The 17574-nt window shown below is 30.8% G+C and overlaps 2 protein-coding genes across 2 annotated transcripts; one reads left to right on the top strand and one right to left on the bottom strand.

Moving 5' to 3' along the window:
* The first annotated feature begins 2118 nt into the window (after positions 1 to 2118).
* LOC105622587 (39S ribosomal protein L13, mitochondrial) lies at positions 2119 to 3766 on the top strand. The gene is made up of 4 exons (XM_012204003.1): positions 2119 to 2250; positions 2399 to 2522; positions 3011 to 3165; positions 3262 to 3766. The coding sequence occupies exons 1-4, from the start codon at positions 2227 to 2229 to the stop codon at positions 3493 to 3495; spliced, it is 537 nt and encodes a 178-aa protein (XP_012059393.1). The 5' UTR covers positions 2119 to 2226; the 3' UTR covers positions 3496 to 3766.
* A 7-nt stretch (positions 3767 to 3773) lies between these two features.
* On the bottom strand, positions 3774 to 6741 carry LOC105622586. The gene is made up of 3 exons (XM_012204002.1): positions 6622 to 6741; positions 5104 to 6034; positions 3774 to 4939 (listed from the first exon to the last, which is right to left on the bottom strand). Exons 1-3 carry the CDS (start codon positions 6739 to 6741, stop codon positions 3774 to 3776), a joined length of 2217 nt encoding a protein of 738 aa, XP_012059392.1.
* Positions 6742 to 17574: the final 10833 nt, after the last annotated feature.

Here is a 17574-nt window from a genome sequence, read left to right as displayed (position 1 = left end):
AATTAAAAATTAAATTAATATTATTAGTAAGTTAGTATTAGTATATATATATATATATATATATATATATATATATATATATATATAATAAATTTATTAACAATCTTTTTGGTTACTCATGATTGCTCGATGCGCATAAATTAAAAAAAAAGCAAAACAAATTTTGCAGTTGTATTTAATAATTAATAATAAATGCTAGTAATAATCATTTGTCGATTGGATGTAGCCACATATTTTACATTGCGATCGTGAGAATTTTGTGTTATTACGCATACTGAATTTTCTCTGTAATTTCATGTTAAAAAGAAATTTTGCGCGTATATATATTGTACAGTATATAATATTTTCAGTTTTATAATGTAATTTTTAATATGTTATGTATAATGTAAAGTAAATTGTATTAAAATTGTATAAAAATTATATAAAAAATAATGTAAGTAATAAATATGTAAAGAAATATACCATAAAATGGGATAACTTTAATCTCTATTTTGTAATTCTTACAATTAACGACAGTAAACTGTAAATATTGTTATATGTTGTCATTGAGCAGATTTCATATATGAAAAAACTACGTAACAACAATATAATGACATTGATTGTCAGTAAGAGTTACAGAATAAAAGTCTTCTAAAAGTTCTAAAAATTTTGATATAAATTATAAAAGTATATGCAATGTCCAAAATCATAAGACTCTTAAAACTTTTTTAAGACAATAGTTCGATTAATTCTTTATAAGATTACGTTATTAAGATGTCAGATTTGCGTACTGTATTGTCAAAATTTGGGCTAAATTTATTCTGATTTTGAATAAAAATTATCCTATTTTATGGTATTGTAAAGGAAAGAGAATTGCCGATCGGCAGATGACAAGAGATGTGGTGAAAGTCTATAAATTGTTTTTATCAAATTATATGAAAAACGTATATATGTAATTCGATTGTAACATATTTTATAACTTTTTTGTATAGTATGTTGGTTTAAAAGTTAAAAAAAAAGGAAAATGGAAAACTGCTGAAGCAACTGCTGAAATGGAAGCAAGCTGACGTTATTTGTCGTCATTTGACGTTAAAATGATGTCTTCAATTTTGTTTTGATATCAAAATTATGACAACGTGAACTTGTTGAAGTAAAAAAAGAGGACTGTCGATTATAATCGATGGGGGTGGTAGAGGGCCTCTATAAGTTAAATTGTATTTGTCACATAATCTGAAAAAGTATAGAAATAATTTGATTATAACATACTTTATGATTTTATTGCATAATGTATAAAAGTAAATTGTATAAAAGTAAAAAAAAGAAAAGAAAGAATCCTCAAGTAACAAGCTAATGTTATTTGTTGTCATTTGATATCAACATAACGACAAATTAAAATAATGTCAATTTGCGAAAGAGAGATAAAAACTACGTTCAGCAGGAAAAACATCTTTGCAACTACTGTAAAATTCTTGTAAGATTTTTCAATATAATTTATTTATATATTTATCCATAAAAAAACAATGGCAAGAACGAATTGTCTTGAAGAATTTTACAACAGTTGCAAAGCTGCTTTTTTTTCTAAACGCAATGAATATCTATATTTATATTGGAAATTAATATAGTTCGCTAATAAATCTATTGTGCATGTGCAAAATCTATTGTGCATCTATATCCGAATACACTTATCGTCAGTATATATAGTTTCATAGCTATAGTTCTCAATTGTATATTTATTCATATAAGAAGAGAAAATATATAACATTGCATGTATTTTAATAATTTTTCAAATTATTTCAACAAAAGATGTTATCACAAGCGTTTAAATATTTATTTCTATAAATTATTTATGCTTAATAGTTACAAAATTTTATTAATTTTTTTCTTATCACTAATTCCGAGAAAAAAATTTTATATTATTATATAAAATTATACATAATTATGTAATTGTATATAATGGACATATTTTATATACAATTGTATATAATTATATATACCTATTTATATATAATTAATAATCTATTTCCATCAGGAGCATCGCAAAAAGATGGATATTGTTATGTAGTTAACATCCACTTCTTCAGAGAGCGGTAGTGCGCGGCAGCATTTGCGATTACAAGTTTTGGGCCATCATGTTCTTTCTCAAGTTTCTCTCTGGTATCAGTCTATTTGCGTCCATAACCTCGAGATAACTTTTAATAACAGTTTTATAAAAGTGAATAAAAAAACGCTTACTCTTAATAAGTTACCATGTCACTCGCGCGAAAAGGACAGGTTTGTGTCTTAGTGATATTCCATATAATAATATTGCAATCTTTACATTTGTTACTTATAATTTGTAGATAGATTTGTCACAAATGTGCTTCATTATTTTTGTCTCAAAAATCTAATTAATTTACAATTGTTTTTGACTTATTTTCAGCATTGGGGTACATTTGCCCGTATTTGGCATGTTTACGATGCAAAATGGCAAGATCCATATAAGAGTGCTGAAATAATAAAACATTATCTTCTGGGAACGTACAAGCCAATATATCATCCACTAAGTGAGTATTAGTATCCATTAGTTTTTTTTCTTAATATTTTGGAATTTTTATATATAGTTTAGATATTTATTTATTTTGAATCAAGAAATTTAAATTTATCATTCCTCAAAAATTTTTGCCCTTTTGAAAAAGAAAATGATTTATACAAAGATAATTCAAAAGGGAATGAGTAATGACAAAATATTTTCAAAGAAATCAATGGAATCATATTTACTTCAAAAGATTTATTTTTTTTTCTGATTATTTTTTTCTGACATATTTTTATATAAAATAGATATATGAAGAAATATTTCATAAACCATCAATTTTTTAATAAAAATCTTCATGTACAGAATAAGATGCAAAAAAATATTTTTAAAGGAATTAAATAAAAATTAAAATAAAATTGATAATTATGCATAAATTTTTGAAAAAAACCACAATTAAAAAAGAAAAAAATGTCCTTATAACTGTTAATATACTTAATATACTTAATAATTTTTCTGTAGACAATTGCGGTGATCATGTAGTAGTAATAAACAGCAAGGAAATTGCCTTATGCGGAGATGAGTGGCGAAAACGTGTATACTTTCATCATACTACATATCATGGAGGTGCCACTTGGACTCTTGCATGGGAATTACATCATAAGGATCCAACTTTGGTAACTAATTTACTCATGATTTCCAAATGTATAACAATTTAAAATATTATTAGCTATTTCATAATATAACTATATACATGTGTATGATTGGAACAGATTGTAGAAAAAGCTGTATACAGGGCATTACCGAAGTCCTTACTACGAAGGCATACTATGCAAAGATTACATATATTTCCAGATGAAAAGATACCTGAAGATATGTTGAAAAATATTAGTAATCAAATCAAACAGCTAAGAACTGTCCCTGTACAACTAAATCATATTCCACGCACGGAAGTAGATAACTTCCCACAACTTTTAAAATATCCCAAAAATTATATTCTTAAATAAGTTTAATACTATATGATAATATAGCTAAATAATAATGTATATGTATACTTGTGTATAATATCAAAATCTTTCATAACTCTTTATAAGTCAGTAAAATTCAACAGTATTTGTCTTCCTTGTCCTCTTTCAGGTCCAAAATTAGAATTTTAATTATTAAAATTATAATTTTGGAACTGAAATAATACACTTACTACAAAATCTAATTAATTATAACTGTGTATACAAATGCAAAGCATAATTATATATGTGTATATTAAATTAATATCAAATATTACAAATTAAAATTTCTCCCATTTCTCCATAATTCTATCTGATTCGTTATCGTCATCATTCACAATTACAGAATATGTCCGTGAAGTATTCCATTTACTTTGTTTTTGTTTATTGGGTGGTTCTTCGGATTCTGGATCTCTTGATTCAATTGTTATGTCAGCAATTCGTGGAAGTGATAAATTCCTTCCATACAGTTCTGAATTTTCTGCATCGAAATCATACGAATTACGTAAAATAGGTACATCGCAGAACTGACATTGCGGTTCCTCGTATATGTCTTCTAAGCATGGATGAAAGATTTGGCCGCATATCGGACAGACACGGTACTCCAACAACGTTATCTGCAATAATGTTATGCAACATCTAGGTAGCTTGTGACCGTGTGGACACGCTCTGACATGCCACATTCCATCTATCCTTTCACCACATAGATTACACTTTTCAATTTGGTTCGAATAGAACGTAGTCATGTTTAATATTTCTTGAATACGCTGATTTGTATTTTTATTCTTTGAATCCTCGACTGATGGTATGCCTTTGTATATTTCCAGATATCGTCTTAATAAAAACACTGAAAATATCTGATCCTCCGATAATATACTCTTCTTCATTAACTTTTCCAGATATGTACAAGCGGAATGTAGAAAAATTAATGGAAGCGCTTCCGTTATCTTACTTTCTCTTATGTGATCCATATTTGGTATTGGCTTCTTTGTTGTGCACACATTCATTATTACTGTCATCCACATTGATACTTGCAGTTGGTAGAGTGATAATGATTCAAGATTCTTTGACATTGGGCGAAATATCGTACATGGATCTTTTGCCTTGATAGCTTTCAGTCTGAAGATTTCCATACAATCCCAGATATTTCCGAGATTTGTATTATCATTAATAATAGATACTGGATCACAAAATTTGCTTTTTAAAGTGAATATATGCATTATACTTGGTTCTCTTGTTACCAGATGATCATACACCATATTTGGACTAGTTAAATTTACAAATATTACTTTATTTGGAGAATGAGTAAGTCCAAAATATTGAACACGTGCCTGTGGTAGATGACTTTTAATATTGATACTAACTAAATCATTTGCTATATTAATAATGAAAATATGACTGTCCTGTGTAGAGATTAAGAATTGCTGAGCAATAATAGGAACTACACCTGAAAAAATAATTAAACATATAACAATAAATAATTTACATTGTAACATATTTCCAAGATTAATAAAAAAAACATAAATACAGAAAAATATGTAACATAAATATAGAAAAAAACAAAATATATTTGTAAAATTTGATTGCAATATAATTCTCAAAAATCTTTACCTGTAATGGTAAATCCTTGTACATGCAAGTATCGCATATTTTTCAATTCTCCTGTCGTATTTATGTATAATACCAAGACAAAAAAACCTTTGATAGCTAGAATCTTTATATTTAATTCATCTTGAGGAATTATATATAAATAATTAACTGCTATACAATCAGAATCAACATATTTTTGTACAAGTGATATTTGTAGACCGTTATCCTTATCTGCTAACTTTATGCCACATATTGTACCATCAAAATATCCAACAGCAATCAGATGTTCGTTGGCCTTAATAGTGATCCAACATAATATGTTAACTTTTGATACATGATCTAAATGTATTAATCCGAAAAATATAGGCTGTAAGCTTTTCGTAAAATCTGATATTTTGGGAATCTTCCAAATCACTATATCGCCATTACAATAGGCTACAGAAAAATATGCAAAGGAAGTATCTTTTGTTTTGAAAAGTTTGCTCCATGTCATAGAGCAAGCTTGTAATTTCTTTATGCTCTCAACTATCCTTGCACTCTGATTCTCATGAAAATTGGATTTATTCAGACCAGTTTTGATTTCATCTTCTATAATTTTTAACCGAAGGGAGAAAATATCACATATGGAATACCAATTATTAGAAACTTTATGCAACAATTCAACTGCACCTGCTGAGTTTAATATCGCTAATATGCACTGACTAGGAGAGATTAAATTTTTAGGGGACCATGATACCTTTATTATTTTAGGAAACTTGTCAATTACTCCATCTAATTTTGGCGTAATAACATCATCCATAAGAAGTGAATAAATCTCTTCACGTATCATATCCCATATTGAGGAATCTACCTCGCTTTTAAATGCATATGCTGGCAAAGTGTCTGAATGATATATGAAAGAACGGGAAAACTTGAAAAATGGATTCGGCGACATAGGCGAAGGTTGTAACTCCTGTAAAACAATATTGGATCCAAGTTAGGTTGTTAAGTTAAGTTATAAAGTTGTATTTAGACAATTCCATATTATACTAATTTACAATGAATCGGTAGTCTTAAGTCTTATTAGTGAATCAGTAAAGTTAACCAATAGTTAACTTATACAACCAATGGACTTTCTATAATAAGTCATTATTTAAGCAATGGATTTTCTATATAAATAAATTATCTCAATTTTAAGCCAAATTATAAGAAATTAATCAATCACAATCAAATATGACAAAAATAATCGATTATGATTAGTCAATTTATTATAATTTAAGACTTACAGCTAAGACTTAAAGGTAAGATTGTAGAAAATTAGGCTCAGGACTTCCTAGTACCGACTCATTGCAAAACCCGTTTAGATTTCCGACTACCGACTCATTGTAGAATCAACTTTATATGTAGACATAAAAAATATCACAATATAAATATGATAAATCAAATTCGCTTAAATTGCGAGATCTACTTATCGCTCAGTTTCCCTTTAGATATAAATACAATGTCGAGGAAGATTTTAACTTCTTTGTGATGTGAAAAAATGATGAAAAAACAACTTACGAGCACGTGTACACCCTTTTCCGTAATTATCGAAATGTGATTATCAGGTGACCATTGTATAGCAAACGGATTCACCACTAATGGAGAAATATTGATACTACAGAGTTCTTCTGTTTCCATAAAGGTATAATTTCACGTGCTATTAAAATAAGCAGTAATTATTCAGAGGAGATCGAGATTGTGCTTTAAAATAGAGTGAAAATTACAAAAGTGAGTAAATTTACTAGGTATTGACCAATGAAATTATAAGTGTTCTAGTGAATTTGATCGCTTTTGTAATTTCGTCTCATTTCAAGATACACAATCCAATCCCAGTTTATCCTTCAAAAATCAATGAATTAAGCTTACTTGGTACGATTTTAATCTGGTAAAAAAAAGCGTCGTTTGCTCCGCGAACCGAAAAGTTAATCGTTAAAGTTGACGATTACTCAGGTTAGGATATCTGTCACGACAAAACAATACAACACTACGATGTGAGCAGAACAGATGTGAACATGCGCTGCCGCGCTGCATTAGCCGAACTTTCTTGTGACTGGCTATATGAAAGATTGATCTCCTTTTTACTCTGAAAGAACCTATTCTTTTTGGTTGAACTTTTGCACCAGTTCACTTTTGCACCTTCTTCTTCTTCTTTTTTCCTCTTGAAAAGGAAAAAATGAACTGGTGCAAAAGTTCAATTAAAAAGAACAGGCTTCGTATTTTCCACAATGCGGCCACGATGAACGATATCCAAATTGCGTGCCATAATTACACGAGAATTAATTCATAAAAGAGATTGAAACAAATAAATCGTTGATTGTATTTTGTTTTCTATCTCTTGTAATGCTAGTGTGACTATAGCAAGCAATTTTTAAAGATATATTATCCGCATTTTTACAAATGTCTTAACATTTATACTTTAAACAAATTATATGCATATATAAAGTTGTGCTTATATTCTATTTTTCTTGAATAAAATTTTTATTGTTTAAGTGATCAAATTCAACTTCATTTGTTATTATTTTGTTGTAAATTAAACTTGAAAAAACAATGATAAAATTTTTCAATGTTTTTGTATAAGCACTTTAAGAATTCAAAATAATTAATGCAAATTTTTATTATGATTTTATTTAGAAATATTAACTCGACATTGCACCATATAATATTGCACAACAGTTTTTTAAATACTATTTTAAAATACTATTTTATTTTGCAATATTATTGTTTATTATTTTACAGTAATTTCAAGTGTATCAATATATTCCGTGTATCAATGTTATTCTCGTCTCCTAATTTAATATTTTTCTTATTTTTCTTTATTACTGTTAATGGCCGTTTATTCATTATATAATTAGATCTTCAAGACCGTCTTAAGTAGTCTTAAGAAGTCACGAACCAATCAGAGGGCTGTATTAGTATCTTAAAACATTAAGACAACAGTCTTGAAATAAATATGAATACCATCCAATATATAATCTCTTCCGTTGTACATTTTTTCGGAATGTGTGCGCGTTTATTGACTCACGGCGTTCCGAATTACACATAAAGTGCATAAGATATCATTTTATCCTTTTTTTATTTTTCCATGAACAATGAAGACAAATGATGCATCATATGTATGTTTATCGACTCTGCGGATAAATCAGGCCGATAAGTCAGACTGCTACTATGACTCTTCGAATTATTAATGGGCATAATGTACATACATATCGCATGTTGCATCAACATATTGGTCAGATGATGATTATTTTATAAATGTAAAGTTTGTTAAAGAAGAATTACATTTATAAAATGTAATCAATCGATTAATTTTCTAAATATATAAATACCTGCTAGAAAAGATATTACATTTATAAAATAATTTGACCAATATGTTAATGCAATATATAGTTCTAGGCACCAAAAATAAAATATCTTGCACAATAATGGTCATAAAGCAACCATAAAAATTTAATCATCTTTTTCTGAAATATAATAAAAATTGTAATAAAATTAGAATAAAATTGATATTCGTTACAATAAACTATAAGCGTACGCGTACATAATAAGTATTCGGACGTATTAAATAAGATAAAAATAATTAATTATAATTATATTACGTTACACATTTAATCAATAGTTAATTACAATAATTGAGTACACATCTCAAATAAATTCTTCCAGGATAAAAAAATAATTCATTGTTATTTCAATATTATTTAAATATATTAATTATATATAATATAATTATTTAAATAAGTTCTGTTAAATATATTAATTATATATAATATAATTATTTAAACAAATTCTGTTTGGAGAACGTTTAATATGAACTGTAGTACATTTGCTTTGAATTTTGTTTTTAAACTAAAAAAGGATCAGTTATTTCTGTCCTAGTTTCAAACTTATTAAACCAGGAAAATTATATTTAAAAAATTGAAGATATTTGTGCGTATTTTTTCTAGAACCCACCTCGAAAATCATAGCGCCCAAAAACGCCCAGCCCTGGCTAACTCTCCTAGAAAATGTTATTTCCCCTTCTTCATTTTCCGCCTACACTACTTACTTCTACTCACTTTCTCGTACAGTTCGCGCAAGAAATCCTAATTCTATGATATCACATCTACTGACGAGATCGTTTTCGGTCATTTTCATGATGCCGTAGTCCGACGAACCGGACTAGGCATCAGCCTATAGATTGGAGAAACGTATTTCCGGTCCATTTAACTATGGCCAATGAACGTGGAAATAACCGAGGAAATTACACGTAATGCTAAAACAAGATTGGAAGGCATTTCTTGCGCAAACTGTACACATGTGCGCAGACGATGCACATATACATGTACACGAATACAAATACATATGCATATTATCCATCTCTCCAGGATTCTCACCCCTAGCTTACTCCTGCTACCCCCAGGCTGCTGCGGTTCGTTGAATGGCCGAAAGTGGGGGAATCCCTTTTAGCTGCCCACGCAATCAATAGCAGGACCTGCCGCTTCTACTGAATGGACTTGACGCGCCCGCCGTACCCCTCAACGTCCTAACTTCCACTATATTGATTACTACGCCAAGGGTGGGTCGGCGCGAGGGCATGCGGGGTGTCGCTCTATCGACCAGCCAGCTGTATTACTGTTCATTCATAAATTTTCAGTTTTCACTCGTGATGTTGCCGCGAGCTAGTTTCACGTTGTCAAGAAAGCTCGACGTGACGGTGAGTGCGAATTCTACAGACTCTTCTCATAAACGTTCATTATAATATTAATAAAAAAATGTGTTTAATTAAAATTTCTATAAATCTGGAATTATTTACATGTTAACGTTAAATAAGATTTATCTGTTATAATTACTTTGTTTCTTTTGTAAAGGCAATTAAGAAGAATCATTTTTAATCTTTATGACTCTGTCTTCTTTTAAATCTTATCTATTAAATCTTTAGAAAAATGCAGGAAACAACTTATGTTAATTTTGATTAATATTTATGAGAACAGATTGATTGATAATGAAATCAATATTATACTAATGCTAATTATTCAGATTAATTGATATTTGTAGCGTTATTTAATTGATTTCCTGTCTTCCTTTAATTTTATTTCTGAATAGAAATGGAATTGATTAAATTTTAATTTATATTTATATAATGTGAATTTTAACTTATATTTATATAAGTTTATACATGAATTTGATGTATATATTATGAACTCATTGTGAGTATGTGGATATAAATGGTTTGTTATAATAATGCATCCATCGTGGCATATATATAGGGTAGCCAACATAGTCACATTGTTGGAAGCGTATAGTAAAGAGCGAATGAAGAGAGTGATTCGTAGATTTTAGATTACAAACTTACACTCGAACTCATTTCGACTCATTTCAATCTATATTAATTTCTCTGATCTCTCGTAATTCCTCTTGGCACGTCTTTTATCTTGAGCATAGAAATCTTTATTTTTAATTCAATTCCAAGAAAAATACTCGGGAAGGACGAGAATTGTATCTCTACCTCCTCACTGACTTGTAACCGCTCGCGATTTCCCATCAAGATCGTTTCCGATTCCGACTTGGATAATTTTTTATCGTCTGAGAACAATCATGTGGGTGTCCACGTGTGTTTGTCGCAACATTCTGAAATAGCGGGCTCTCTCTCCCCTCGTTCCTTTTGCAGGGGCTTCTCTGACGGCGGAAGAGATCTTTCGAGTGATGACACGCACGTTTAATTGTCCTCATGACGATGGATCTATTGCGGGGGAATCCCCATCAAAGGTAGCAGTTATCGATTTACAAATCTTCAATAACAACCTTCGTGGCAAATGCTTTATTTATGACGAGAGAAATCCAGAGATCTTCTTCTCTTTCTTGTTTTCGTATAGTGTGCTCCGGATGATGGAGGACTCCTGTTGAATTTATTACAGTCATTCGAATCATGGCGCGAATTGTTGGTAATGATGTTGATAAATTACTGTTAAATCCTCCGGACGTAATAAGGTAGCAATATATTTAAAAAACAATATATTTAAAAAGTTTCTCGGCTAATCATGTTTTCGATCATCCTTTACTAAAAAAAAAATAGCTTCATCCCGGCTTTTTGTATCATGCGCACCGGCGTAATAAAAAAATATTCTCTTAGATATTTCCGAAAATGATATTCTCAAGGAATTTGATTCATCTTATAAGATTTTATCCGTCAAGCATTTATAAATGTAAGAATGGCGAGATGGCTTCTACCTCCTCGTGCATCATAATGGTTAAATTTCGGACAATTCCTCCTGCGTTCGATATCCTACTTGCATATTAACTTTCTCCCTTATTTTTCCTAGAGTTCTCATGTGTTTTTCATGCTTCTGATATGGCCATATATAAGTGCTAACTATAAAGGGAAACCATCCTAAATATCTCAATTCGAAAAAATGCTCCCGCTGCAATAGATGTCCTCGTTATGCTGCAACTACGGGGGCGGAGGAAGAGCACTTTCCTTCTCCAAAAGTCCACTGTATATGTGTGCCAAAAATAGATTTACGCCTACGCGGCCACTGAAAATGTGTTCTACTTTGAAGCCTGTACCGGCGTAGTTTCCTAACTCTTCCCCCCTTTTCAATCCTTACACTTACAGTAAGTTTTCCTCTTTCTCTACGCCAGGCAACTTTTCTCGTGCTCCATTTTGCGATTCTTATTCCTATCAGAATCTCAATCTTCAGGATATTCTGGGTACCTCTCCTGAATTTGTTCATCTTAATCAAGTAAATGACTGCACATGTACGAATCTAACACGCTTCTCAACGTCACTCTCCAACTTCAATAATAATATCAGAGTATAAATCTAATCTCATCTATAAATGTTAGATCCTACTATATTAGTAAAGACAGCTCCGTCGATATTACTATTCTAAAAATTTTAGAAATGATTTCCGTGTTCTACAAGTCATAACTCTTTACTTTACTTACGCTCTTAATGAAAGATTATTCAACTTCTACTGAATCTCTTAATTCATTTCTCATAATCCCACCACTTCCTGTCCCCCGATTTATGGCAGTCCCTCTTCCAATTCTTTTTTTCATACATTCTTTTTTCTTTCAATGTTCTCATGCTCTCTTTTTCCCATTCCTTACTTAATTGCCATTTTCTCCTTTGACTCTCTATTATCTGGCTTATCGCAATTCATTCATATTCTGGCCTCTCTTTTCATCAACTGAACAATATTCCGAATTCTTTTAAGAGCTCTCAATTCAGTACTTCATCATATTTTCATCATTCTTCAATTCATCACTCTTCTCTCAGATATTAATACTTTCTAAAATCTTAATGGCGGCGTTACATCTACAATACTCTTGCTGATCTTGGATCTACTTCTTCTATACTGAAATTGTTTCAGTAAAAAAGCCGATATTGAAAAAAATGATTGAATCTCTTGATATCATCTTTCTTGCTGGAACATGCATTAAGGAGAGTTACGATTTTCGTATATGCAGTTTTCACTACATCCGCGCCGATGCTAATACTGTAGATAAAAGAGGCATGTTAGAGTAGGTTGCGTTACACGCATAATGCGCATGATGTATCATTTTATCTTTGTATAACAATCTGCGAATAACAAGAATAAAATGATACTTCGTGTGCATTATGCATGCAACGGAACGCAGCCCTAGTATTAATTCGCAATCTTGTCACTTACTCTACCCTGGACGTTTAATAAGTTAGATTGTTTGAACTTCTGGCTATTCACCTTCCTCTCAATAATTCACATCTTGTTATCGTATGTAATACCCTGTTGGCGTATTCAGGCATCCCAACTTATCTTCATCGCGTGCTGTACTCTCTAATCTCATTTCTTTCATAGAGGATCATGATCCGGCTATTCTTCTGGGTAATCTTAATGCTTACCACCTCTTATAGAGAGCTTCCCAGCAGAATACTGCCGACTACATCCTTTGCGAGGGCATAAATAACTAGCACTTGTAATTCTTTTAAGGCAATAGCACGTAAAAAAACTTTTAAGAAGTAAGCGAATCGACCAATCACAATAAAGCTATATAAGTACATAACGTAAGCAATAGCGAATCCAACATGTTGATTTCCTTGCTTAAGCCTTATGTCTTAAGTTTATATATGTGCTAGGACCTTTAATCCTTCGTCCTTTTCTATTTTTATTTCTCCTCTAGAAATCTTTCCATGATCTGTCATTGATCTTTCCTAGCCTCCTTATATGATACATATCCTTTCAAGTCTTTTTGTCATTTCCTCATTGAAGTTCAGATTAACTACTTGATCAAAATTATCAATGTCTTCTCTTATAAGATCATGCTCACTTCCAGTGATCTGAAGTTAAGCAGCATTTTCTTGATAACGCTGGCATTATTATTCACTCGATAGATTTCTATCTTTAATCCCGACGATTCTCTTATCCAATATAACATCTTTTTTTGACTTAGTACCAAAAAGGTTTATTGTACACTCTCCCTTGAATTTTAGGAAAGATTGATTCCGGTTTCTGAGTGCGGCTTGCATCAACAAAGATCCCCCTCTGACTTTTTGGACGCTGGAATAATTTCACAGAAGTAGTTGAGCATTCAAAACTTTCTAAAAAAATCTACTCTTTGTCATGGTAGCTTTGTCATGGTAGTAAATTGTATGTTTCCATCTCTCAATTGTTCCTTGTCCAATTCATCGCATTTCTTGCTGCAATGCAGTTAAATCCACTCTTTAGTTATCCAGTGTTTCGATGAACATCCTCAGTGCTCCTGCCCTATATAGTGTACGGATGTTCCATGGTTCAATCTTTATGTCCTTACTTTCCTTATCTTGTTTTAGTCCATCCATTTAGTTTAGTTCCATTTCTTTGAGCTTTCGTAACATATGTTTTTTTAAGGGAATGGGTTGTTAATCCCTAGCCCAATCCTCTTAAATCAGATCATTTCTTCTTTTCTCGTCAGCTGACAGTTTCCCTGATCTCTTCCACTAGGAGTTACCCAATCTCCAACTGGGTTGCTCAAGTTCTCCACGGTTCATCCGCATAACTTTTTGTTATGCTTCATGGAGATAAGGATAGAAATTGAGTTGGAGAGGTTGTATAATGTTAACCGGCATCGTGCATTATCCTGTTCGAATCCTTTTTGCAATCATTACAATTGTAATTTTTTTAAGTATTATAATCTCTCTTCTTGAGATAAAAATTAAACAATAAATGAAAACACGGACAATTAAAAGTCTAAATTCGCAGTAATTGGAGAAATTATATCAACATATATTTTTCATCATTGATGCAGTACTACTGATATACTATATATAACAAATACTGAACGTTTCGGCTCAAGCCATCTTCAGCAGTCAAGAGATTTTATTATACTAGACTGCTGAAGATGGCTTGAATTAAGCCGAAACATTCGTTATTTTTATATATATATGTAGTACTGAGAAATATACGTTGATATAATCCCTCCAATTAGGCTCTTGTCTATGTTTTTATTTATTGTTTAATTATTATAATCTCGTTTTTTAGAGAAATCTATGATAATTTTTATGTGCAGTTAGTCAAAGAAGTATTTTCGATTCTTATCTATCACTAGATTATACGTTAAAAACATTTCCAACATTTCTTTCTCTCTTATTTCATCGATAACTTACCTAGAATTTTGCACAAGTTCGGTATTTCAACTTATATTAAAAAATTCAACTTATATTAAAAAATTAAATTTTTCTGTGATAACTCGATTTACTGTAGAATCATGGAAGAAGATTTTCACTATGTGTAGAATCACCTTAAAGCTTTAATGAGTGATCAAATCAAACGCAGCATTACATATTACATAAATAAAATGTGTCACACGCGTTTGAAGTAAATAATACTATTCAATAACATATAGTTAATTAGTTAATGACATATCTTTGTTTATCAGAAGTTAAAAGCCTAATGCCCGTTTCTATCAATGTAAATTGATTTTAACTTGATTTACTCTCGGTTCAACTTACTCTTTTTCTAGTTCTAAAGATTAGACGTTGAAAATGGGCATAATTGTATGTTGCGACATTGAATTCTGACCTATCTAATCCTTTTTTCAATAGTAGGACATATAACTCAGTTATAGTCAATAATTTAAAGATGCTAAGTTTCAGTTCACCTGAGCAACAAGTACCCGGAAACCTAAATCATTACAGCATGCTGCAACTTTTCATCTCCAATTATCTTCATAACATTGTTCTTTAATCCCAGAGCCACAATCGTAAATGAGTTTTGCAGTTTTCATGAAGAAACTTCCTGTGCAATAACTACACAATCAATAACAAGCCCTCGATTCCACTGATATTCCACGTCGATTTATTGCATTATATGCAATGTTTATTGCAAATGTTTATTGCAAATAACATTTTACTGAATATTTTACCTAATATTTTATATATTTTTTACATATTTTCGAATTTTACATACTCGATTTTTAAAAAGATTTAAATCTGACACATCTACAATTGCAAAATTAAGTAGCAATCATATTATTGATTTAATTGTGTTTTTTATTACTTTTTGTCCGTCTTTTCAATCATGATTAGAACGGAAATCCTTTTCAAAAGGAAAACAGCGACTAAGTAACTGGAAAAAGTTATTAAATACTTACTGCTACGAGCTTCTGTCGTTATTTGTCTGCTTCATCGGTATTTTTTGTTCCAAAGTTTGTAAGACTTAGAATTTGCTCTTTTTAGTACTTATGTATAGGTCAGGAAGTTTATTAATGTAATTAAGAAACCGCAAGGATGAAATGAATAAAAGTCTGATCTAATTCTATGTGTTTCAAAATTTAAATTATCTCATGAATTGTGCTAAAAGGATTTCTTGATAAACGAAAATATTTTTATGATTTTTATATGCTTCTTTATTGCCCTCTTTGTGCGAACAATCCTTACTTTAATAATATTAATAAGTAAATAAATAAAATTGTCTCCAAATCTATACACTTAAAGTTTTCTAAAATAAATTTTATATAACTTTATTTATGTCTTGCATGTATGCATACATACGTGTAACATACGTGTAATATCAATATTTGATATTGTAAAATATAATCAATAAATATACACATTGCTAATATTAGTCAACGCCCAATCAAATGAAATATTTGAAAAACCTAGTTTAAAACGAAAATATATAACGGAACAAATAATCTTGTGCATGACTAGCTCTTTTTTGATGTTTTCGACGGCGCAATATACTTAGGTCAACAAGGAGATATTACTTTCCGTAGGACATTTTTATGAGCCCATTGGCCTCTGCAGTGACGGTTTCTTTTGTAATTTCTTTCTTTAATCGGGCAGAATACGTGGGCGAAAAAATATTAAGTTCACCACTTTATGTAGTCGCATGAGGCTAGCCTTTGACATTTCATATGATGCAGTGGTTGCTTAGACCTCGAGGAAATTGCGTAATGGATGTCACATTTATTTCCGGAGTTTACATCGAGTGCTGTAATATTTTGTTCGCAGCTAATCTTCGATTTTCCAAGAGAAATTTTTGGATAAAATGTATTTCGCAGAAAATCAATTTTCGTCACACATTTTTTAAAGTATAGAACTGTAAAAAAAAACTTCTAAAAAAATTTTCTAAAAAAAATTTCTAAAAAAAAGATCGAAAACGACTTTTGATTGAAAAGGGTTGAATAATATCAAGGTGGTATAAAAGTTTTTTTAGGCATATTTTGAAAAAATTAGGTCTACTTTCTCATTCGTCTATTTTTCATCGAGCTTCGTTGTCTCATTAAAATCGAAGATCTAATTTTCGGCCACTTGTCTTCTTACATTCTATTTACATCTAATTCTAAACGATTAGTTAAATTTTTTTCTATATTCTTTTTTTCCACAAAATTTAAAGTAAAAATATATATTAATTAATCTGGCTTTAAATATTTAAATTTAATCGCTACATATGCACATATGATTTATCTAATTACCTCATTACCTAATGTTACATATAGTGTTTCTAATTCCACGTTATCTCTCAGAGATAATTAGGTTTAATGATCAGTTATCAATGATTTGACGTTTCACAATTGCACAATTCGAGGGCTCCCTATCGATAACTACGTTACTGAAAAGAGGGGTGCAGTTTCCCGGACGTACGTTCGTAGAATGGTTTTCAGGAGAAAATTCAACAGCATGGAGGCGCAAGGGAGGGAGAGAATGACGGACTGAGAGAAATCCTGCGCGAAGGTGGAGTCCCAGAATTTTCTATGAAATAAAAGAAACGAAGAAAGAATTGCAATAAGTGTGAGAAAGAACGATCAAAAGAGAGATAGAGACGAGATGGCGTAGGGTAAAGAGTAAGAGGAGGGAGCAGGCGGAAAAGGAGAAGAGGGACAGAAAGAGAGAAAGGAAAAGAGGGAGGAGAAAGAGAAACAGCAAGAGAGAGGAAATGGATCAGATGAGAGTATGAACGGGGCGAGAGTGAGAGAGAGAGAGAGAGAGGAGGGGGAGGGAGGAGAATATCCTCGTTCGACAAAAGGAACAGGACG

The sequence above is a fragment of the Atta cephalotes genome (assembly GCF_000143395.1).
Source record: "Atta cephalotes unplaced genomic scaffold scaffold00047, whole genome shotgun sequence".
NCBI lineage: Eukaryota > Metazoa > Arthropoda > Insecta > Hymenoptera > Formicidae > Atta > Atta cephalotes.
Note: the sequence above shows the minus strand (reverse complement) of the source record. Positions and strands in the feature narration are given on the sequence as shown.

What these genes read in the sequence shown, in the direction of transcription:
- LOC105622587 (XM_012204003.1), top strand. Translation starts at nt 2,227, where the DNA reads ATGTCACTCGCGCGAAAAGGACAG. An exon ending in GCCAATATATCATCCACTAA is followed by an intron (nt 2,523 to 3,010) that starts GTGAGTATTAGT and finishes ATTTTTCTGTAG; the next exon opens with ACAATTGCGGTGATCATGTA. An exon ending in ATCATAAGGATCCAACTTTG is followed by an intron (nt 3,166 to 3,261) that starts GTAACTAATTTA and finishes TGATTGGAACAG; the next exon opens with ATTGTAGAAAAAGCTGTATA.
- LOC105622586 (XM_012204002.1), bottom strand. Translation starts at nt 6,741, where the DNA reads ATGGAAACAGAAGAACTCTGTAGTATCAATATTTCTCCATTAGTGGTG. An exon ending in AAAAGGGTGTACACGTGCTC is followed by an intron (nt 6,035 to 6,621) that starts GTAAGTTGTTTT and finishes ATTGTTTTACAG; the next exon opens with GAGTTACAACCTTCGCCTAT. An exon ending in ACAAGGATTTACCATTACAG is followed by an intron (nt 4,940 to 5,103) that starts GTAAAGATTTTT and finishes TTATTTTTTCAG; the next exon opens with GTGTAGTTCCTATTATTGCT.